The sequence below is a fragment of the Plectropomus leopardus genome, chromosome 17 (genome assembly GCF_026936395.1).
Source record: "Plectropomus leopardus strain MGB_pleo_1.0 chromosome 17, ASM2693639v1, whole genome shotgun sequence".
Lineage (NCBI taxonomy): Eukaryota > Metazoa > Chordata > Actinopteri > Perciformes > Serranidae > Plectropomus > Plectropomus leopardus.
The window spans coordinates 13,102,293-13,127,053 of NC_142192.1; the positions used below are offsets into that span (position 1 = coordinate 13,102,293).

A 24,761-nucleotide genomic window follows, 5' to 3' on the forward strand; every position below is an offset into this window, starting at 1 on the left:
ATTCAAGGAAATTTAGTTCATCATGTCCTTTTATATAAAAGTGCGAACAGTGCATTTGGAAGTGTAATTAATATTTCTTGTGTTACCTTGTCTGCCATCAGTAAAATCATGAATGTCAAATGACATATTTATGCACAGAGTAACACAAAAACTGCATGATTCAATTTAGGAAATCAAAATAATTTTTGTTATTGGATTTAAATACAAGAAACAGTGTGAAAAGTCAAGAGTGGTGAATACTCTTTTGCAGTGAAAGTACACTGGAAAAAGTTATTGTAAATGCCCCAGCCTGTGTACTCTGATATTGGCAGTAATGGAATAAACAAAGTAAACACCTCCCACACAATGAGAGGACACAAAGTGTTCCTCAAGCATTTTGGAAAATAAACAGTTTGTTCTCCATTTTGGCATCAATACCAATTAGTTTAACGAGGGAAGGTTCTTTTTTTTTCCTCATTTGATAACCACACATTAATCTATCGCACGCAGCAAGAGTTCATTAGCGATGTGTGAAGAAGAAGGTGGTGAAATGCAGCTGCTGCAGATTGGTTACACCAGCCCCATCGGGCTGAACTACTGTGTAGCACTACAGGGCTGCAATTTAGCACAAAGCTGTTGGCAACACAGAACGTATGTTGGCACATTCAGGCTCATCAGTCTTCACTTAGCGGCTTGGTGATAGTGATGCTGTGGTAGCTTTGCTCTGCTTTAGGAGTGTTTGATGCAGCGCATGTTTGTAGTGATGTAGTCGGCTGCAGGAAGTAACAGCGGCTCTAATGGTATTTTAGTGTTTGTTCATGTGCATTTCTGAGTGTTGTTGGGATATGTAATGTTCTGGAGGGTTTTAAGATATCCACTCTCTTTGTGTCTTCCTTTCAGCGGTGATAGTGGGAGGAGTGGTGGGTGCCTTGTTTGCCGCCTTTCTGGTGATGTTGCTGGTGTACAGGATGAAGAAGAAGGACGAGGGCAGCTACACGCTGGAGGAACCCAAACAGGCAACCGTCACCTACCAGAAACCAGACAAGCAGGAGGAGTTTTACGCATAACACTCGTATACCAGAGAGACGCACCGCACGCCGAGGGAGAGAGAAAGATCGAGAGAGAAAAGAGAGAAAGATACTCTAAAGCTCTAAGCCCCTTCCTCCTCTTCCTCCTCCTCCTCTTCGCCGCCTCCCCCTCATCTGCTCGCCTCTCCTCATCCCTCTCTCCGAAACACTAAAGAGCGCCTCTCTCTCTGCGGACTTGGAACTTTCTTTTCAATGAAAACGAAAAAAAAAGAGGACAAAAAAAAGAAAAAAAAAAAATCCAAATATATTCTGAAAAAATAACACATACACACCAGATGTTTTTAAAGTAAATGTTGTTATTAATATTCTACAGATTCTCTTGTTCTGTATGTAATGATATGATTATTTTGTAAGAAAAAAAAAGAAAACAAAACACAAGCTCTTAACCTGTGTTTTCCGGCACAAAGAGTTTCTCCTCTGTTTTTATGGAGCGGATAAAAAAGGCTAAAAAGAACGAGGAGAGGGGCGAGGCGAGCTGAGTGAGACAAAAGAAAATGGGCTCGACTCTGGCCCCTCAGCCCCCCCCCCCAAAAAAAAACACACAGAACGTCTGGTTGGCTGCACAGAGCCCAGGGTCAAAGGTGAGAGGAAAGGTCTCTTTTGTGCCTTCCATCCCTCTGGTGCTCAGAGACGCATACACACATCCATACAGCCACATGAACACACGCTTACAACACATGCACATGCACACACTTGTATCTGCTCGAAGGTGGCTCTGACCTCTCTCTCTGTGCTCGGCCAACCAGAAAACAGCGCTCATCTGTTGGTGTGTTTCCCAACGTGGAGGAGCCGCTGTGGAAACATTGGCTGATTCTTACACAGCCAATCTGCTCCTCTAAGCTGTACAAAGACTAGTTACGGATAGTAATAATAACCAATAATATATCAGTGTTTGGGCTGGATGGTGAAAAATGATAATAATGATAATAATAATAATAATAATAATAATACCGTAATAATGATAATAATAATAAAACTTAAACAGGAGGATGTGTATTTAGCAGTTTAAAAAAGTTTATATGTAAATATCAGCGTATCCTTTCTGGCATCACTAACCATCTGCATGATCATGAAGAGTTTTTATTCATCACATCTGTCATCACTTTAGATGAGCTGTGCTCTCGTCAGCCACAGGCACACACACTTACACACACACATGCACAAACACACACATGCACACACAAACAAGTGCAGACATTGCTGTGCATTGAAATACACAACACAGACTTACCTGTAAATCATATCATTCAAACACATATCAAACCCATTATCATTATCATCGTCATCGTGATAGTCATCACTTGTGATACGAGCAAGAGCGGGTGGTTTCAATATGTTATTGATTAGTTAATTGATCAGTTGCCGGTTGGTTTAGAGTTTGGTCTGTTTGTGTAAAAGCACAACTACGTGTCCAGTCATCGCGTCATCCGACCCCCCCCCCTGCCCCAACACACACACGCACCTTTTGCATGCCTCACTTTTTTTTCTTCCACCATTGGCTCTCAGTTTGGGGATGGGAGGGGCCTTTGGGTGTTGGGAGGGGCTTTAATGAAAAGTGTGAATCCGTGCAGGAAGTTGCTAACACATGCGCTAATCCAGTCAAAATCACAACTTTTGTCATGATTATGAGCTTTGAATTAGTGTTTGTGGGGTCAACTTTATATATAACCTGCTCTTTAACGGGAGGGGACAATGGGGTTCGGTTTGGGACGGGGAATGTGAGGAGACAGGAGGGCTGTGCTTCTATCTAAGAGATTGTAACAATAACCACACCAGTGCGACTGGGCTAGTAGCTTCTATTATACTCAGTACTGTAGAACAAAAATGCATGGGAGTCAAAACTATACTAGTCTGGGTGTGTGTGGATGCCTGTGTGTGTGTTTTTGTGCGTCTGAAAGAGAAGAGGGGTGAGTTAAAGTTGGAATGTACTGTGGTCGAGTGTGTGTTTACCTACTCCAGCAGTTCTCACGCTCTTCCACAGACAGGTAACACACCTCTTCCACTCCTGCGTGTGTATGTCGCCTGCCCCCTCGCCAGTGTGAGAATACGTGTGTCTACACTTCATCGAAACGCGCCACCTGTGTGTGTGTGGTTGAGTGCTTCACCTTGGTATTTCACAGCAGACTCTTGTGTACACTGACTAGCCTGTCGACGTATGTGTGTGTGTGTGTGTGTGTGTGTGTGCGTCTGCGTGTGTTTCGTCTGTTCACTGCTGACCGAGGGGCAGCTGGTCCCTCACAGTGGCTTTCACACACACTGACTGTGTCTTTTCACTGTCTGACTGTCTGCCTGTCTGTCTCTCTGCCGTAGGACAGACAGACACACAACACGCCACTTTCTCACAGGCAGGAATGATCTTAACACGTACTGTCTTTTTTAAAGTGACTGTCAAAGTGTAAACATGTGTGTTTGTACCCATCTAAGCCTGCGTAGCCAAATAAGACGTGTGCGTGTGTGTGTACGTGTGTGTGACAGAGGTTGAATTTGTACGTGTGTGAGTGTAGGTATGCGTGTGTGTGTTTGTGTGTGTGTGTGTGTGTGTGTGTGGGAAGCCCAACGGAGGCTACACTACTCTATGTTTGCTGTTCCCATTCCTGTTTTTATACATTTGCATTTTTTTAAGGCTGAGTTTCTGTCATTGGCTGAGTGAGCGAGAGGAGGCGGATCCTCCACGCCACCGCCCTGTCACTAATCTGCCACTCTGTTCCAAATAAAAAACCTGGTTGGGTAAATCTGTCCTCTCTTGTCTTTTTTTATTTTTATTTTTTTAAATTTAAGGGCATCAATGATACTTTTTTTATTCTGCTGTTAGTTTCCAGTTCACCGTCAATAACACCTGAGTCGCTGGTAGTTTGACTTTGTTTCCTATGGACGGAAACAGGCTAGCTGTTCCCCCCTATTTCCAGTCTTTATGCTAAGCTAAGCTAACTGGCTGCTGGCTGTAGCTTCCTTATCTCATTCTTTGCACTATTCCTTTAAAGGAACAGTTCACCTTCACATTGAAAATACAAATCTTTTCCTCTTACCCACTGCTCATCAGTGTAGATAGATATTGGCCTGAAAGATGTCTGTCCTCTCTTGAATATAATGGAACCAGATGGCACTCGGCTTGTGGTGCTCAAAGTGCCTAAGAAATACACTTGAAAAACTCAACATAATGTCTCTTTCCAGAAACTATGACCCGGTTACTCATGATAATCCACAGACCTTGTTGTGAGCACATGGTCTGTGCATTATCGAGTCATTTCATTCATTTCTGGAAGGAGAAATTGCTGTTGAGTTTTTTGAATGTATTTTTTGTCACTTTGAGCGACACAAGCCAAGTGACAGCTAGTTTAATTATATTTGAGAGAAGGCAGACATCTGTACAACCAATATCTCCAACACTGGACAACTCATCCCAAAACAGTCTAGACTGATAAACAGCACTACAGGTAAGAGGAAAAATATGTTTTGTGAACTTGATTCAAACCAGTACTCCTGTCCTGGAAAAATATTAAAATTAGTCACATTGTAGTCACATTGTGCAAACAGAGAAAACATCATGTGATTTTTCAAATGTCCATGGTCACTTTTAAATTAATTAAATTTATTTAGGAATGCCCACCATGTGAACTCAATATAAACTCAAATAAAAATATTAGGCAATAATTTAAGGCCCACTTCAGTTGATATTGTACTTTAGCGGTGCTAATTCCCTAACAAATGCACAATTAATTGAATTACCAAAACCAATTAACATGCAGTGAACCTGGGCATTTTTGTAGCCTCTAGGGGTCAAAGTAATCTATCTTTGTTCATTAATACAATTATGACTTGTCCAGGGTGTACCTCACCTCTCACTCAATGTCAGCAGGGACAAGCTCAAACCCCCTACCGTCCTGCTGAAGGATAAGCAGGTGTAGATAATGGGCGAATGGACTGAAGGACTTTACATAATACATTACATAATAAATCATAAGACTATTCAGTTTTAGGGTGCTCTTTTCACTCATAATGTGTAAAAAAGCTTTTCTGTAAAATAAAGAGTGCTTGAGTACAATAGAGAACTGGAGAGAAAAATAAACCAAAATATTGTGAGTATCCCCTGTTGGCCTTTTTATTATCACCAAATGTACCTGCTACTTGAGGGAGTTTTCAGTAGAGCTGCTAATGCACTTTAACTCAGAGTTTTTAAAACAACTAATCCAGTTTCCACTTGAGTAATATTTAGGTTAAGTACCATTTTTCTGGCTAAATCAATAGTCCTCTCTCTTCAGCCCTGAATTAAAGCTGTATTTTGTACAGACAGTAACATGAGTTTAATGACTTTAAAAGCACATCTTCTCACTAATCCTCTAGTGTTGTGTCACACTGCATATAGGTTAAATTTTATTAAATGTTATCTGACATTTCTGCCTCTATTTTAATACACTTTGTGGCGCTCACAGTAATTATGACATTATGTTGACAAAAACATCAACACTTTCTAGCATAGGTGTAGATTTTGATTGTAAGTGTTTTACAATCAAAATTTCCCAAAGGAACGACCCCAAATCCTTCATTTTATATGTGTCTTCCCCAATTTTGAAATAAAACCTTGGCCCTTGCTTTCTACAGATATTGTCCTGGTTATTTTTGACAATCCACAGAATAGGCTATTCACATTACAACCTCTCTTGGTAGAAAGTAAACTGTTGTCAGTGTGGTCTTTGTATTAAACCGAAGTAACCAGGACATTGTTGCTGGAAAGACACACTACTGTTGAATTATTTAAATGTAATTTTTCAATTATGTGAGCTTTACAAATGAAATTCAATTTTCTCCACTTTGCTGGGGTGGAAGAGTACATCTCAGAGACAGATATCTCAAAACTTGAGCAAAAAAACAAAAAAAAAAAAAAACAAAAAAAAAACAGTTTACATACCGCTGTGTGGGTGATAAATATCCCTTTTTGTAATTTGGGTGAACTGACCCTTTTCATCATGGTCTTGGCTTTGATTCAACTCCCCCCTGGTGCTGGACTCAGCTCAAACTGGAGGCCCAGGATTTGTTCGCCACTCAGGACTCAGCAGTGAAGCACTTCACACGCTGCATAAAAAACGGATGTGCAGAGAGAGAATGTATTTTAGTAACATACATTCAAGAACTCGCATGCAGACATGAAGTCTCACTCTGGTGTTATCACACACCAGCATTATCTAGGCCTTCATACCATTTGTGACCCAGTAACATTACACGCAACCCTGTATGCCTGACAGAGCTGCTGTAGATCTATATGTGATCACAGCCTCTTAACAGCCTATTTACACTTGCTGAACTCAGTAGACCCTCATGGGAGGAAGAGCTCGAGATGTTATTATTCTTAAGTCATTGCATAAAAGTGTACTTATGAAGTGATTAGATAAACTGTCTGTGGGGATTTGTGAGCACACAGGAAAGAAAATTATACCAATTGCGGCTTTATATTGTTTGCATCAAACCAGATGAAATCAAGGTCACCTGATGAGGAGGAGTCTGCAGATGGCCTTTTCCCGGATCCACAGAAGACAACAAGCTGTCCTGGCCTTGAGTAGAGGGCTGCTGTTATGGAAATGCGCTTCTCACAGAGGAAGAGGGGGGTTTATGTGAGTATTTGTCTGTTTGGGAGGGGGAGAACAGAGGAGTGAAAGCTGAACAGTGAAGTTAGGGGAGACTGAGAAGCGTTGAGGTGCCTGGGGGCCAGTCAGTACCCCATCTGGTGGGTAACAGTGGAACAACTGGAGCAAGAAAACCAGCTTTTATCCAGACCCCATGATTATTATTTTTTTTAATCCAGAAACATGATGTTAAACTGCCAAATGTATGGAAATGAATAACAGATACTGAACTTATATATATATGTATACTACATAATATAGTATACTTATAGTATATGTGTATTATATAATATATGTATATTATATATGTACCTTTTTCACAATTACTTTTATTTTGTCTGTTTTAGGCATTTGTGGAATAAGAGGCTCAAAGGATCAGCATTATGTACCAATAAGCATAGATGGATTACAGAATGGGTCTACTGGGCACGGGGGGGGGGGGCGCGGCTGTCCTTCACTTGCAAAATGTCACCGAAATTAAAACATACCAACCAGGAAGAGGCTCAAGAACCAGACAGTGACATAAAACCACCACAATTAGACACAAAATTGAAAATGACCAATCAATACACTAAATTACTTCAGAGATACACAAATTTGCCTAAAACTGTCATAAAAAAACCCTGATGAGACACAAAATGACCAAAAGGGCTATAAAACAATCTCACAGTTTTTTAAACAAATGCCATAAACTGTCACAAAATGACCAGAAAAGACACAAAATGACAGCAGTGGTATCTAGTTAGGCCTTAAATTAAATAAAAGATTGAAAACAAAAATTACTCTATGGTTGAATTGGAAACAACATTAAGGGGTGACAATCCCAACTGTCTTGATACTCTTTAGCCACAAAGTCTTCTTAACTTTTTCTTTTGTGTAAATGTTTGGCCACAAATGACTGAATAAAATATCAGAAAAAACTACAGCCCATCAGTGTTCAACAGTTGATTTAACCTGCGCTAAAAACCCAAATCACATTATAATGCATCTAAAGACTCCAGTTTCAGAACAATGTAGTCTTTTATTAACCTACAATGTAGTTTTATGGTAATAGGATTCATACTGGCATGATTATTTTTAATTATAGGCTTCATGGATTTTTATTCCCAATCTCACAAAAAAATAACTGTGATAATGATAGTCAATTTTATTGAGATACTACACAAGTCCCACCAGAATTAACATCATTATCGCATCATTATATTGACACCATGGATATTATGAAGAAATCATTGAGATTCACTTTTAAGTATCACATGCAATATGAATAGAAACAGTAGAAGGAGCACTCAGATCCTTCACTTAACTAAGAGTACCAATACCACAATGTAAAATGTGTCAAGTTAAAGTAGCGCAGCAAAAAGTACAATACTGAAATGTAACGGAGTAGAAGCAAAGAATAGCAAAAGATGGAAATACTCAGTTAAAATATTTCCAATTTGTACTTAGACACAGCACTTGTTTAGACATACTTAGTTGCTTTCAACTTCTAATGAGTACATATCCTTCTTGCTTCTTGCTACATTTTTGTAGATAAATATAACTTGTGTGCCAAGTGGCAGGTCACAAACAATATAACTTGTGTGTGTATACAACTTCAACTTGTGCATATTAACACACCAGGCGGACTAGGATGATAAAATGAATTAAAAATGAATAAATGACAACTTTGTAAAGTTTGCAGCTGTTATGTATTAGCTATAGGTTAAATATTTTCTTTGACAGATTGTCAGCTCAGTAAACTTGTAAATGTGGATTTATAAATAGAAAAATTGGCACAAACAACATATAAACAGAGTTTCTGTCGTATTGCTAAAAACAACAACCTTATATGATGTAAATTGAATGTAAACTCGAACACGTGACAGTTTTATTTATTGTTGACTGTGTATCTATAGGGTTGGGGCCTGTTCTGGTCACTGATTGGCTGGTTCGGTTTCACCCTTCACGCGATAGTTGTCCGTCACGCTCACTGCTGTGGGAGGTAATCAATCAATCAGGCTCATTATCCTCCAGTCCAGGAGCAATTCGCTTCGTGACCCTGCGTTGCTTAATTGATTATTAGTTCAAGTTTATTGCTTTTGACTGTCGCAATGGAAGAAGACTGTGATTTAGCTGAAGACTTTGGTAAGGACCCACATTTAATTGTTTTATTGGTTTATTGGCTCGCTGCGGCCACGTTCACCTGTAGGCCAGACATACTCTTCACTCCACTTCTGTGTCATTTTCTAAACTTTGAAGGACTTTTAAAAGTTCCTGGGTGTATTTAAAGCTCATAATCTTTCCTGTGAGGTGCCGCTCCCCGCGCTGCTCAGCTCCACAGAGACAATTTAAGAATTTAAAACTCGGCTATTAACATTCACGACCCGGTGTTTGTAGACGGGGACAGGTTAGCTAGTTTAGCAGCAGCTAGCCGTTCAGAGTTAATTAACGGTCAGCTGAGGTGGCACGAGGCGCTGCACAGCTGGGACACTAATTAAGTCACTGCAGGCAGCAGCTCCTCGCGAGGAAGAAGTTTATCAGGTTTTATCCAACCTGCAGGTCAGCCATGACTCATCAGATATGAAAGAAATAACTCCTCCAACATTTTCAAGTTAGGCTGTTCCTATAGGCACCTTTCCATAGTGAAATAGTCAGCAAAACTGTATTCACTAATATAATGTTAAAAAAGGAATATAGGCTTATCCTGAATTAAAGAACATTTGGTTGACAAACACGAGTCTATTTTTCCTCAAATACCTGCCCCATAAAGTCTTAATGTAATAAATGCTGTCATTATTTAGATTTGTCCCATTTTAATTATTCAGTTAACTGTTTAATTATATTTTCTTTAATTGTTCTGGTTACATTTAGACTCAACATTGCATAACTATTTTGATGACTTTATTATTATAATAATTATTATTATTTTTAGGAAAAATGGCCAAAATGATACTCTTCCAGAATATTTGCTATTTTTTTTTTAATTTTTTTTTTTTAAAGTTTTCTATCAGATATTAAACTAAACTGGTTTTGGACAGATGGTTGGACAAAAGAAGAATTTTTAAAATGTAATCTTTGGCTGTGGGAAATTGCAATAGTAATTTTTTTTCTAAACTAATCAGCAGATTAAACCAGTAGATAATGAGGAAAAACACAGCTGTAGTTCAAAGCCTGCTTCACACTGGAAACCACTGCTGTTATTTTGTGTCTTTTTTGGTCATTTTGTGTCTCTTTTTAGTAATTTGTGTCAGTGAGATCATTTTATACCATTGTTGGTGATTTTATGTCTCTCTTTTGCAACTTTTGACAGCCTAAGACTAAGAATTTTGTTTCACTTGAGATCATTTTATGGCTTTTTTTTTCTTTGTCATTTTGTGTCAATTTTAGTCAAATTTGTGTCTCTTTGAGATCATTTTGTGTATTTTTTTTGGTTGTTTTCTCTTTTAACTATTTTGGCTATTTGAGGTAATTTTGTGGCTGTTTGAGGTAATTTCGAGTCTGTTTGTGGTTGTCTTGTGTCATCTTCTGGTTGTTGAGTCTCTTCCTGGTTGGTATGTGTTAATTTAAGTGACATTTTGCAAGTGAAGGCCATGGGGGCCCCTCGACACTTCAGCCCCCCGGCCTGTGCCCAGTAGGCCCGTTCAGTAATGTATCTCTGCTTAAAGGAACGTAATGCTGATTCTTTGAGCTTCTTGGTCGTCTGTCCGTCCGTCCCATTTTTGTGAACGCAAATCTCAGGAACACCTCTGATGACATGTTTTTTTGCAAATAAAAATGAATATGCGTATTATGACAAAGTGTCCATCTTGAAACTGGGTTGAAGATGTGTGTGAAGCATCCACGTTTGCCCAGAACAATGCTTGATACTTTTAATTACATTTCTTCAAAGTCTTCACTCTATGTATTATGTGAGTCTGGACAGACATGGATGCAGACTTGACTGGTAGGTGGAGGCATACAACTGTTAAGCTGTCATTTTAGTTTTTGCAGGCAGCTATCATGTTTTTCCCAAATGATGAACAACGTTTAGGCATTCTGTTATCTCAAATCACTTGCAAAATATTGCATATAGCTGCTGTAAATGGGGAAAAATCTTCTCGGATGAGCATGCCCCCAGACTCCCCTTATTTAAAGAAATCAACGTATGTCTGCAGGGACTGATCATGAACTGGTTACTTTCTGGAGAGCCTTCATATGAAAAGGTTCAAAACCATATTTACATATTTTAGATGGAGTAAAACAAGACCACATTTGTAAAAACCAGCGACACTGAGCTCAGCCTTCTAGTTTTATTTAACATATCAAGTTACATACCCAGGGGACAATTCAATGTCCTTAACATAAAGATGAAGAAGCAAAAAGAGAAGATGGGGGAAAAGTAAACAGTGAGGAAAAATAAAAATGATACTGACAATAGACATTCACAGCCAGCACAGAGGATCACACACATAAATAAATCCATCCAAAATTGTGTAATACACATCATTGGAGAGGGAAAAATGTTTTAAGGCTGCTTTTAAAAATAATTAGAGTCCTCAGGGAGTCTATCTAGCAACTGGGAGCAAACAACTAAAGGCAGCCTCACCGAATTTGGAATTGATTCTCCAGACAGAAGGAATCAGGAGACACATAAGTGTATCGTTTAAGCATATCTAAATTATGGAGGAGTAAGGCCAAGGCAGGTCTAGAAACCTTTAAGTCAGTTTTTTTTACCAGAAGCTAATTTGGTGATTTAAGAAATATTTCACTGCTGGAAAGATGATCTTTTCATAAAACTAGGCTGTCTTTGCAGTAAAAAGACACAAATACATTAAAAATTAATTCTGTATCACCAAAGAAATCAGAGAAAAAGCTTTGGCATTCGCTTTTGCTGCAGAGGTAGAATACCGTCAATGCGCTGCACCACACCGGTCCCCTGCGGCCCAGAAAGTATTTTCCCCATAGACCACCACTGTAAAAGAGACATCTGAAGGAATATTAACAGGACGCCTCGAACTTCAAATAAGGTCAAATGTGAATCTTTCTATTTTTTTGTGCAATGGTGGTTTTATATTTGTGGAACTTTTCTGGAGACGAGTAAAGCCATTTAAAAATCTGTGATGCCGTCACAATCTGAAGTTTTGAGGCAAGTGGGAACCTGTGGGTGGGGAAACACGGCTGCGCATAGTCAGTGGATCACATGCTGCAGACATAAAGCCTGGCGCTAGAAAACTTTTTCGGTGTATGCGGCAAAAGATGCCATCTGGGGGTTCACTATCTTATTATAGTCTGGTTTGACACAATGGCCGCCGACTGGTAACAACCAATCTCTTATTACAGTTAAACAAAAAGCCAAAACATGTTTCTGAAAACATTTAAGACCAGAATCTTGGTTTATATTTGATCAGCACTGCTAAGTTTTACAGTTTGAGCTCAGTTGTTTCAGCCTTTGTTTTCACTATGCAGGACACAGTATGGCTTCCACTTCCACTTAAGAAATGGGCAATGCAGTAACATAATGTTGCATGATACTCAATGTGCACTGGTCTATCTCTTGATCCACTTCTGTACTCTTTGTATGCGTGGCAGCGGTGTGGTTGGCGGGCAATAAGAAAATGCAGAAGTACAGCCTTTAGTTTGAGCAAAAGCTGGATGATGCAAGAAGTATAATTTGGTGGAGTTTTACTGGGAGATGAGGAGAGAGAGATGGGCAGCGGTTAGATGGAGGGAAGCTTACCACAGTTCATTTACACGTTCTACCCGCATTGTTATGATACAAAGTTGGTTAATGTATCCCTTTCAGGACAGGTGTGATGAGCTTTTTTCCCTCTTAGTTCATGTTAAAAATCTGGCTGCAGCATTCTCGCACAGGTTACAAAACCATGTAGGAGTTTCTCCAGGTCCTGTTTTTTTAATTTATTTTTTTCTTAGTAGTTGGAGTTTTAGAGACAAAGTGCAGATAACTGACCACAAGTTACATAAATAAAAGTGGTTCAGGCTCTACAGAACCTGGATAAAAGTTAGAAAAAACCCTCTCACTTCACTCTGTTGCAGACTGTCCAAGCCTTCTGTGTGAGGAACTGGAAGATTTGGATACAAAGAACCAGCAAGGGAGAAGGAGGAGGAGGCGGAGGAAGAGGAGGAAGAGGAGGGAAGGAGAGGAGGAAGTGTTTAATCAGAGGGAGTATGAAGAGGCAGAAGAGGAGACGGACCGAGAAGACAAGGAGGGGGAGAAAGAAAAGAAAGTTATTGTGTCAGAAAAGGAGCTGATGGTGACAGAGGGAGAAGAGGAGGAGCAGGTGAAGCCAGAGAGTAGGCTGGGAGCGGAGGAGGTGCAGATGGAAAACAACAAGATTGAGAGCAATGAGGAAACAATCACTGATAAGCAGGACAAAGAAACAAAGAGTTTAGAAGAGAAAGATGAGAGGAAAAAATGTAGGAAGAGGCGAGGTCGGAAACAAATTGAGCGAGGGAGAAACAGGAGAGGTTTAAAAGATGTTAGTGAGCAGTTTGAGGAGGAAAAGGGGAGTCAAATACAGGAGGTGACAGCAATGAGTTCAGAGGAGAGCTCAGCTCTGTCAGAGCCTTCCATTGGACTGATGAACAGCTGCGACCTGTCTGATCCCATCTACCTGGGCTGTGGGGGGACGGGGCTGTATTACCCTCAGGTTCCTCTTCCCCTGCTGTACTCCTCACAGCCTCCAGTCCCGATCCAGCCTGCACCTCCTCAGCCTCACGGGACAAAACGGTCACACAGCCCTCCTCTACCTCACAGTCTCCCCCCGCAGGGCCCGCAGCCTCTCGAGGTGAGAAGAGACTGTCACTGTTTATCAGTCACTTGCTCACTTAATCACACTGATTCAGCTGTCAGCACATATAGTGAACAACACTGTACCATTCAGCACTCACTGTTCCCCCTTATTTCCCCTTTAAAGACTACTCCACTGTTGTAGTATTGCATTCCAATAACATTAGGTATGTTTACATGCACAATAATACTCCCCTTTATTTCAAATATGATATGTTTTTGACATGCCATGTTTTTATGGCTGCACCATCAATCTAATGGAAATGTTATGCATGTCTGCTGCTTTTTTGTAGACACATTTCTCCCAAATTCAGACTGAGAGACTTGAGATGTTTGTAACTTTGGGATGTTGATTTGAATAGTGTTTGGCTGCAGAGCACGACGTTCAACCTCTTCAGCCCGATAGACAAGTTTGCATGTACAAGTCAAGATCTCCTAGTTTCTAATAATAACTCATTTGTCACATATAATTACAGTGTAATTTGTATGAAATTATGCACACCTACATCCTTCTGCAATATTAATGATGCAGCTGAGAAAATAGCATCTTAGATATGAATATTTGGCTCCGTGTGCGGTGTAGTGTGATATCAGTGGAAGAAAGAGATTCAATGAAGCATTGGAACAAGCACATGCAGAATTTGATAATGTCAAACTGTGTAAATCATTTCATCTAACTGGAGATATTTAAGGAGAAATGGTGGAAATGTTTTATATTTTATCATTGTTTTCCTGCGCTACAAAGTAATCCATATTTTGTAGGATGGCTCTGCTCACCACCCAGAATCAGAGATAAACAGAGATAAATAAGCATAGATAACAGCAAAGCAAGAGCAAGAGTTTAATTTGGCACTCTCTACAAAACAAACGTAACCGTGAGAGCAAACTTAGGGCTAAAAATCCCATCTTGGTCTGTGAGTGCATCATGTTGGATGTTGGGTTGTGGAGAGAGCTTTCCTAACTTATACAAAAGTAAAATGTTAGTAGAGATGAAGTCATTAGATGATAAGAAGTTAAAGGTTTTTTATGCAACATTCAAAATAACAGCAAACTATGTTTCATATAAAGATATAGTGGAATATTGACGACCTGAGCAGAGACTGAGGTCATGTTTCCTTTTTGTTTGTTGTCATCAGAGCTTCTCTGTGATTTGTTTTGGCAGATGGTCCGGCCGCGTGTGCATGTCACTGCATGTGTGTATCCCATTGGCTAACACATTGCCACTTGCTTTGCACTGCGCTTTTATGGTTTTTACAGCTGTTATCAGGACAAAGTTTTTGTGGGGTGTAGCCTCCACCCTCTGGTTTCCCCTTGGTGAACTCTGTCAGCACTGTTGTCATTGTTTAGAGCTGTTGGAGGAGTGGAGTTAGCACTGTTAGCTTGGTGTCCACAGGCTCAGCCACCTCCATGCTGAGAGCTGTGTCCGGACACCTCATATGCTCTGAAATTCACATAGAGCCCCTTTAATCATCATCTATTTTGATTCTTGATCAACTGTCAGACAAATTAAGCAATTTGAAGATAATACCCATGACTCTTTTCATATTACTTTTTGACATTAGTAATGATTTAACCAGTAAATTAGACCAATCAATGTATCCTCATACAGCGGTTTGAAAAATATTTGATGAATCAATGAATAACGTCACGTACTAAGTGGAAAGTTTTGTAGGTTAGGTTCAGGAAAAAGACGTGCTGATGATGTACCTTAAAATAACTCATGGTTTGGACGTTATTTCCAAACACCTCCTTGGAGAAAGATGTGTGATTTTTGACCCAACCAGCACCCCAACCTGCCTCTTTACAAGGACTACTACCTTTAGCTCATTGGCCACGTAATTGCAGCTTTCCCAAATACATGAGCTATACATGAATTACAGGCTCACAATTATGTGGAGTATATACAAGATTTGGTTAAATTATTTTTGTTGGTATACATATGAACAGTGCATGAGAACAGCCTGAAATAATGGCAGAACAATTGAAAATGATAGAAAACCATTACCTGCAAATCTAGAGTGTGGGTATGTCAGGGTCACATTTGAAAGGTAGGTAGAAAAAACTGGAAATGATTAGCTTAGTCTTTGAAGTTCTAAACCAGCTTTATTTACAGAAAATTATTGTTGCATTTCTCTGTGTGGGCTGAAATGTTCAGTTGTGCACTTTTCGATGGACCTCAGCAGTGTTTTGGCAGACAAACATCCCTGCTGGCTTTCTCCAAAATTGTGTTAAACTTTGAAGAAATGTGATTGTTGACACTTGACAATGAGAAAATTATCATTTTAAAAGTAAGCACATGGTGAATCAGACAATATTTAACTGATTGAATTTGACTGAGGTGAGGTAATGTTTGTCTGGTTGATGGCAGATGGAGATAACCCAGGTCTACTCCACACGGCGCTCGATTCGCTACAGCACCAAGGGTCGGGGCCGGCCACTGAGCTTCCCTTTGCTGCCAGGACTAGAAAGTGTGGACAGCTGCCTGCTTCCGCCTGCACCAAAGAAGAAAACACGAACACTCTACAGCACTGGTAACCAAACTGTTAGTAGGTCCAGGTGTGTTCAGATTTGACTATGCAAATCGTTGACCTTTATTTGGTGTTTGTGTTTTGTGTGTGCAGATCAGTTAGAGCATTTAGAGGCCTTGTTCCAGGAGGACCACTATCCTGACACCGAGAAGAGGAAAGTCATCGCTGCTTCAGTTGGTGTCACGCCTCAAAGAATTATGGTTAGAAATGTCCCTGATCCCTTGACATTTGCCCTTTTTCTGAAAAAGATAATATTCCTACTGATCTGTTTGCATGACTGATGAAAGTAAATATTCTGCTAACACTCTCGTTTACATGCAGCCGTGCATGCTACAATTAACCTCCCCATACATGTCATTTATAACGTCAAAACATGGAATAGTAGAACAGCTGGAGCCACTCATCATTTTATTTCTTTGCATCAAAATATGCTTTTTCCACAGTTTCCTACCTTTGGCAGTTTTGTTGGACCATGCCAGCTCAGTCTCCCTCATTCATTTAACCTCCTTCTTGAAAAAGTCTGTGCTGCATTGTTTTATCCATTTCAATTTAATCAATTTAAACAGGATATGCTGATTACATAACCCACATTAAATTCAGAATATTTTCATATTTGGAATAAACGGGAAATATAGGTGTGCATGTAACCATAGCCTGTGTCTCCCTGTTTCTACGGTCCCTCCCTTCTCTGACTTCCCTTCTCATCCGGTTTCTCTCCACTTTCTCGCCTCCATCCTCAGTAATTTTTTTTTTCTGATATCCATTTTATTGTCCCTCTGCATGACTCTGTGAACCAGGTCTGGTTTCAGAACCGCAGGGCTAAATGGAGGAAAGTGGAGCGCTCCATCACATCAAAGGTTGAACACAGACGGAGTAGAGCTGGATGCAGTGGCAGCCCCCAACGCCATCAAATCAATCCCACTCTACCCACATTAGCACCCAACAGGTATCACAATATTATCCCTGTTTGTTTTGTAGATTTTTTTGTCCTGGTGCAAGTTACTTTGCTTAATTTGACATATGACTCATTGTGTGTTATGTTTTTTACTTTTTCAGTAAGGGAGCCCCTTGTTTTTCTGGTCACTTTGCCTCCAAGCTGCCGCAGCTTGCCCCTGCAGCACCCTCTTTCCCCACCCTGTCCAACCAGACTCCACCCTCCTACAGTAGCCTGCTGGCCAGCCTCAACAGCCCAGGTGCTGAAATCCACGCGCAGTTACACAATCATTCGAAACACTGCTCATTATTAGGTCTTTGTGCTCCATAATTACTATTCAAAAGAAATTTGGTTTCTGAGGCACTATCCTATTTCCCTGACTTCACTGGAGTCTGCATGCATTTGTTATTTCCTCATCTGAAACGAAAAGGTTTGCATAATGGTGAAATATGATCAAGTAGCAGGCACTAGTGTTGTCACATTGCCAAAATTTGTTACAAAACCATGACATCCGCAGATTGTAAAAGATATATATTTACAATTTTGATTTCATACATATCAGGTCCAGTTTCTATCTATGGTTATTTTTACTGGGTCAGATGTTAGTATATTATGTATTATAGACCTTCCCTGAATTATGCCCTTAAATTATTCTATGAATAATTCCAACAAGCCATTTCTACTTAAATTTTACTCCAGCACACCAATCAGTTTTATTTAGCCAGGGGCATTATGTTCACCACAGGCAATGTTATGTTTGGTAAATTTTCAGTGGTAGTTTGCATTTGTTACTGTTTTTTCTGACCTTATATAGCCAATAGAGTTGAAGAGACATGAAGATTAGCTTGTAGTTGCTCTATGCTATTTTGCCATTTAACTGTTTTAAAAAGCACCAAAATCAGATCCCCAAATAACTGGAATTTAATGCATTTGTTATTTTATGTGCTGATCGTGTGATTTATGACACAAGGTAGCCCCAACATTGATGTGCGATGCTACTGCTAACAGTGTATCTCATTTAATTATGCAGCTCATCACTGTGCTACCAAGCAGCAACCAGGGCTGAAAAAATGAAGTCAAAAACTGCAGGTCTTTGAACGGTCATCTGAAGCTGGTCCCAGAAGCCCGTCAATCCCCATGTTTAATGCCCAACTTTACTGGCGAAACAAACATGTTAGCAGCCAGGTCCAAAGAAGGTCTTAATCGCAAATTCCCCCTTCATGACTTCATAACTGTCCAGGGGTGATATTTTCATTATTTTTGTGTGACCGTCTGCCGATAGTGCCCTCGGCATCTCCGTGTGATCCACCCCTTGCTCTTCCTCAGCAACCGCCTCTCATCCAACTTTGGTCACTTATAGCTCTAAATAAACGAGATGGCGACGCCCAAAATGTCGATACATTAATTGATAAAATTTTAAATCATATTCAAAATTATACCGCTATTATTGTTGACGATATGATATGACACCCCCTCACTAACAACTGTGTGTTACTCCGTATTCTGAACAAAAGAAACTTACGCACATCTGTGTCCAAACAGTAACGTAGAGGGGCGAGCAGAATACCCTGTCCTAACACCAAGAGAGTTTCCGCCTGTCGCGCATCATAACGTTACATCGCTCTCTGCCCACACTGAGTCTGATAATTATAGCACTGTGTTACATGATGTAAACAAACCACTTACTGATCAGCTGTGCGCTCAGAGACATAACCACTGAAAAGATTGGAGAGTAGTTCCTTTTTAATTATTCATTTTCACAAAAATATTTGTCAGGTATGGATATTATTGTTGTAGCTACTATACTATTTCATACCACCATCTCCACTTTGTAAAACAAGCTAGCTAGACCAACAATACTCCCTGGCAATATCCCTCCAGCCCGCCGCCACCTTTGTTTAGGTTTTTGTAGTGAAATGAGGCATCGTACAGATATCTGTACAGTTTGTTTTCGGACCACTCATCAGTCTTTGGAAGGTACGCCTTGATGCAGTAAGCATTGAGTTGAGCTAAGGTAAAAGCTCAGTGGACCTTCACCCTGAATGCTGAGAGATGGTAAAATTCCCCTAAAACCAAACTACAGTGTTGCTTTAATCTCACTGTTTAATCTCTTTGTGTCATTTCCAAGGTCAATCCAGAGTGAGGGATGTGGGCCAGCACCAGCTTTCATCTCAGGGGGGGTTGGCAGAATACCACCCCAGCCCCATGCACAGCCCTCCCCCCCTGCGGCGAGCCAGTCTCCCCCTTTTCACAACGACCTACAACCCCACCAACCCAACTCCACCTCTGTTTAACACCCTGGCTCACACCCCACCTCTGTTCCTGGATGCTCTGGAGGCTGGCTCCGCTCTGGTCCAGCGTGACACCCAGTCTCTGCAGACTGACACCAGGTCAGCTTGGTTCACAGCAGACTGTGACATGAATACTAGAAGATGATTTGAACAGGGAAAAGGAGTACAAGAGATGACAGGACGGCAGGGGCTGCAGACAGGAGCAGGGATCCTGTGAAATACTGATCTAATGATGCCTCACAGCACCGTAATAGTAGGGAGTCAGTTTCAGCTGGCACTCCGAATATTTGAGAAATCATGCTGAGAGGCATCTCAGTCAGTAATTGCTTTGTATGAAATTATGTTTGTTTGACTACAATTATACATCACAGCACTATAAAAAAATTCCCAATCCCCAAGAAGATATGAAAACAATGAATATCAATAAATATTCCAGTCCTGCTGTGAGGAGACTTACAGGTCAGTTTACCCAAAGGAACATATTTTCATAGGAACCAGTGTCGACAAAAATATTAATGTATTTTTCTTGATTGGTTGATGTTATGTTTAAATGTTTGAAATGTTATTTTCAATAATGCACAAAATACATTCATCTCCACTGCACTGTAGTGGCGGCAAAATTCTCAGGCAAAATTTAAAACCATCTAGTACTTTGTTTTATGATCAAATAGCTTTAAAACTTATGACATCTTCATCAGTCTCAAGCTAACATGCTTAAAGAAGATGGTGAACATGGTAAACTTCACCTCTGAACATCAGCATTAGTGCTGTCTTTGTGTGCATGTTAGCCTGCTGGTAATAGCTTTTACAACTAATACCGCCTCACAGTCGCTAGTATGACTAAAGACCCTTAAAGCTGTCCTTACAGAGAACGATAACTCTAACGATAACACTGATGAATGCTCTGTAAACTGTGTTGTAGGAACTACAAATGGACGTAGAATCTTCAGATTGCTGATCACAAAATTCACATAATCGATCCTGACAGTTGTTTTCTGCCACTGACACTGTAAAGTACACTGTGCACTGTTTCCCAAATACAGCCAAATACAGAATGGGTTTTTTTGCAGTCTTTTTTTAAAATACAGTACTTGTTGTTGTTGTTGTTATACAATAATATTAGCACCCGAGCTGAAGAGAAATGAACTGTTTCTGCAGGTATTAAAACAAGCGCTGGCTCTTGCTCAGTCTCTCACTGTGAGAAATTTACATAAAATCGAGCTTTCCTTAACTTTCCTTAACTGCTGCTGGGCCCCTTTCAAATCTGTGTGGTTCACTTGGCGGCAGCGGGCTGCAATGTTAGGTCTTATTTACAATAAACGGCCTGTAAGTCATGTTTTAATATGGGGGAAATGACCCTTCAAGAAGGTGCTGTGATGCTAGCTGGCTGATATCAGTGACTAAATAATATACATATAACAAGTTATTTCTGCTGGGCTCCCCTTTCTGGCTAAAGTTATTGAGTAATTTCTGAAAACCCCTTTAGCCACTTTGCTAGCAGTGCAGCCTTCAGCCTTTAGATACACCCCCTTGTGTATCTCCCTTCCCCCCTAGTTTTAAAAACTGGGCAGACTGAAGGAGATATATTAAAGTATCTGTGCGTAACATAATATACAGTAGAGGTATCTCTATCGTAACACATTATACATTTTTATGTGTGTGTCTTTGTTTTGTTCTCAGTTCTCTATTTGACTTTGGGGAAAAGCTGGACTACCTGACCTCAGGCCAGCAGAACAACAACAACCCTCTTTCCTACCAACTCCAGACCTCCTACCCCACCAGCCAGCCGCAGCACCAACCTCAAGCATCTCTGCCCCACATGGCCTACCTCACCCCCTCCCCCTACCTCACCCCCAACCCTCCAGATTCCAACCCTACCTCTTACCTGACCTTCGGCCCTGGAGGAAACTCCACTGGGATGGTGACCTTCTCCACAGGAGGCCACACTTACTTCCAGTCCCAGAGCGCAGGACAAATCTTGCTGCAGTCGGCCGGTCATCACGGTGAGCCACTTGGACGAAACTTTTTTTTCTTTTTTTTTTTTTTTTTATGGAGCCAAGAAAAACACATTAGTTGAGGGGTTTATGGCAGAGTTTTTTTTTTAAAAAAAACAACAACACAAAAAGCAGACGGGCAGTTAGAAGACAAACATAGACAAGGTCCTTAAAAACGCTTAAGATCCTTTAAAGTCTGTGGTTTACGTTTCAGTTGTTATATTGAGTCAATAAGATTGAAGGCACTTGGGATGAAGGACATCTTAAATATATTTTTAGTTGCAAGAAGGACTCAGTAGCACCTCCAAAGAACACCACTTCAAAGTAACCAGATATTTGTTGATGTAGTTGTTCATCTTCTACACTGATCATTCAAGTGGAAGAGCTTTCATACCCTTCCAAGCCTTGGAAGTGCCCAGACTGCTCATCACAAAACATTGTTTATTCAGAAAATGAGCAAGACTTTTACTTCTGGACTCCTGAATTCCCAAAAAACTCTACCCGCGCTGCTACTCTGTTGCTGTTGGTTGTCGACCAAGAACTACACCATTAACTGACATACAGATAACTGTTTTTTAAATTTATTTTGGCACTTAAGCCTTCTATTGAAAGTGACATTAGAGCTATCCAGTAAAAACAGGCAAAGAGAGGGAACACATGCAATAAAATCCAAATCCAAAATCAAAACTGGAAATTTCCAGTTCTACGGTATGTGTCTGAACCACTCAGACACCAGGGCACCCCTGTAAAAAAAAGAGTGTTTATTGAATATGAAATGTATGAGTTAAGTTAGGCAGATGAGAACTGTGGAGCAGTATGATTGCTGCAGGATTAGGGAAGCCATGGGGAAGAGCCACTGCAGCTCCTGTGCTCGGCGGACACCTAGATGACCAATAAGAGATAAGAGAGAGAAAGGGGGAGTCATGAGGGGCACAAAAAAGAAAGAACAAACTGGTTTGAAGGGCAAGTAGGCATTTATAGACATATCAGGTGTTTGAAGTGTGGCCCTGCTCCTAAATTAGAACTTAATTACATCCGGTAAAGCTCAATTGTTGATTCTTTTATTATTATTATTATTATTTATTATCATATGCACAACAATCACACTGTGCCCAACTCAGAATTATGACAGTCGAATTGAGTTTTGCTCTTCTTTACGAATATTCTACTACAGGTTCCTCTTTTTTCATATAGAGTTTGAACAGGTTTGAGCTGGATGTTCAGTTGGACAGCGAGGTTCAGGTAGTACTAGATATCAAACAGAAGCCAGAGACAGCATTGTATTACAATGCACGCCCACTATACGTGACTAATTTGCCTCAATTTGTGCCCCGGTCACCTGTATCCACCTCGTCCTCTTCTCTAGTAAAGTACAAAACAGTTTTCAGTCATATTTTACATATTAAACTGCAAATTGCTGACTTACATTAATACAATTATTGTAAGTAAGAGATTGGCTGTTATTTTTTATATGGATAGATGATCAACTATGATTCATTTATCACCTAAGCAGTTCCAGGATTTACACAGAGCTGTTAGGAAAGTGACCAGAGCTGCAGCTTGAGTGGCTATGCTCATATGAGCACTGTTTGAATTTTTAACTCGTCACTCCCTCTTGTTGAACTGCCAGCTTTGTCTTCATCACAGGAATCCCAGCATGCTTTGTATAGTGAATCAGTCACTTCCAAAACACAGTGTATGAGAGCAGATTCCTGGTTGCGCATAGTCATGTGTAGCGGGCATGCACCATTATGTTGCTGTGAGCTGTAATTTCACCACTTCGAAGCAGAAGGCAGAAGATAACGTGGCAAATCCTCTCTTCCTCCGGGCAGCTGCCTGCGTCTAACTCAGACTCTCCCTGGGTCTGAGTCCACAGCTGACCATATCGGCAAGCAGCTTAAAAGCGATGAGTGCTCACTCTGCAGCTAAATCTAGCAGCTGAAACATCCCCAGAAGTACACTGACTGACTGGCAAAGAAAAAAGGCTGCTTGACTTGAAGGTAAAGTGACAATATAATGTATAATAATCGCTGTTTGAATCTGTGTCTCCTTGCAGGTGGGATCACGGCGTACCAGTCGTACCCATGGGGCAGCATGTACAGTCAACCAGCCATCCACCAGCGTACTCAGTGCCCTCCAGCTTACCCCGGCAGCTTGGGAGGCGCTCGAGATCACCAGCCTCCCTCCTCTACCACCCTGCCTCCCCCTTCATTTTACAACCTGGGGGACCATGGGCCCTCACATGCAAGCTCCCAGCGCTCATCACACACCCATACACACACCGTCACCAGCAGCAGCAGCACTACAGTCCTCCCTCCTGTGTCCACGCTGCGGCCCTCTCGCCTCCGAGCAGAGATCACTCCAACCAAGACCGCATCCCTGCTGCCTTCTCAGGTCAGCCCTGCCTCTCCAGACAGCTCTCCAGTGCCCCCCTGTGTCAAGATTGAGTATGACAGCCCTCGAGAGATTCACAGCCACTTCCACTGCGACTTCTCCCCCATACATTTTTGACGTTTGATGTGATGTTTGTTTGTGTGTGAGTGTGTTTGAAGTGTCTGTGTTAAAGTGTCCTGTGTAAACAGGAGTACTTTCTGGATGTTCTCAGAAATATAAATGTAAGCAGGCTTGGTTGGGCTGCATTTAGCTTGGCTGCAATAAATGCCCATTGTTCTATTTATCTGTTATTTTTGCGTTTAACCAGCATGGCTGTGATTTTATTCAGCAACCTTTAACATATTACTCCGAGGACTATTTTTTATTGAGACAATTATGTTGCAGAGCGGACGGAGAGGGGCTTAGGAGGTGGGTTTATTGCCTGGTGTAATTGTTCCCTACATCCCCATCAATACATGCACGCATGTTCACAAATCATGATCGCTTTGAGTCTGTGTTGATTCCCAACTCTCAAATGAGTCTTGATACAAAGATGGAATGATAGAGAGAGAAAGATGAAGACAGATAAGATAAAGAGAGTGTGCAAGAGAGGAAGATGTTAAAATTTACTGAACAAAAACTGGCAACACTTTATTATTTAATTCTCCCTTATTATTTATTAACAGTTTATAAGCTAGGATTGTGTCTGACTCAGATTTATGTCAAACATATCAGATTTGGTTGCTCAGTAAGAATATTTGACTATTCATTCCTCTTTTTCATATGGAGTTTGAGTTTGAACAGGTTTTGACAGGACATTCAGGGTGGCAGTGATATTTACATTATATAGTAAACCACCCTAGTAAGCCCTTAGAGCTAACAGGCGCTAAACTACACTGATGACGGATCACAAATGTGAACGAACACTTTTGCCGACACCAGGTATCAAACCAAAGTCAGAGACTGTATCATATGAAGTTGCTCTGAGCTGAAGGCAGATGATAATATTATCTCAGAGCCTGACAAGGCAAAGCTTCTCTTCCTCTGGGCAGCCTCCTTTGTGTCTCGCTCAGACTAACCCTGGGTCTGAGCTGTCTGCACTGGAGAGCTGCATGAAAGCGAGCAAATCATCAACTTTCAGGGGGAAGACATAAGCATATAGCAAACGGTTTATAACACACTATAAA

General features: G+C 40.7%; 2 protein-coding genes across 4 annotated transcripts in view; both read left to right on the forward strand.

Annotated features, from left to right (window-relative positions):
* sdc3 (syndecan 3) overlaps positions 1–3,799 on the forward strand; it is a 47,630-nt gene extending 43,831 nt beyond the window's left edge. For both annotated transcript variants that reach the window (XM_088090357.1, XM_088090358.1), the window contains one exon: positions 880–3,799. In XM_088090357.1, coding sequence (XP_087946483.1) covers positions 880–1,046 — 167 coding nt within the window. In that variant the 3' untranslated portion in view covers positions 1,047–3,799. The remainder of the gene's footprint in view (positions 1–879) is intronic.
* Positions 3,800–8,652: 4,853 nt separating this feature from the next.
* nobox (NOBOX oogenesis homeobox) lies at positions 8,653–24,075 on the forward strand. Of its 2 annotated transcripts, none has more exons than XM_042506608.2 (9): positions 8,653–8,812; positions 12,701–13,452; positions 15,823–15,985; positions 16,076–16,182; positions 16,780–16,928; positions 17,039–17,175; positions 19,045–19,306; positions 20,888–21,210; positions 23,258–24,075. In XM_042506608.2, the coding sequence occupies exons 1-9, from the start codon at positions 8,779–8,781 to the stop codon at positions 23,710–23,712; spliced, it is 2,382 nt and encodes a 793-aa protein (XP_042362542.1). In that variant the 5' UTR covers positions 8,653–8,778; the 3' UTR covers positions 23,713–24,075. The 2 variants fall into 2 exon arrangements, with proteins under 2 accessions (XP_042362542.1, XP_087946406.1); XM_088090280.1 differs by lacking the exon at positions 8,653–8,812 and adding an exon at positions 9,103–9,226.
* The last annotated feature ends 686 nt before the right edge of the window (positions 24,076–24,761 follow it).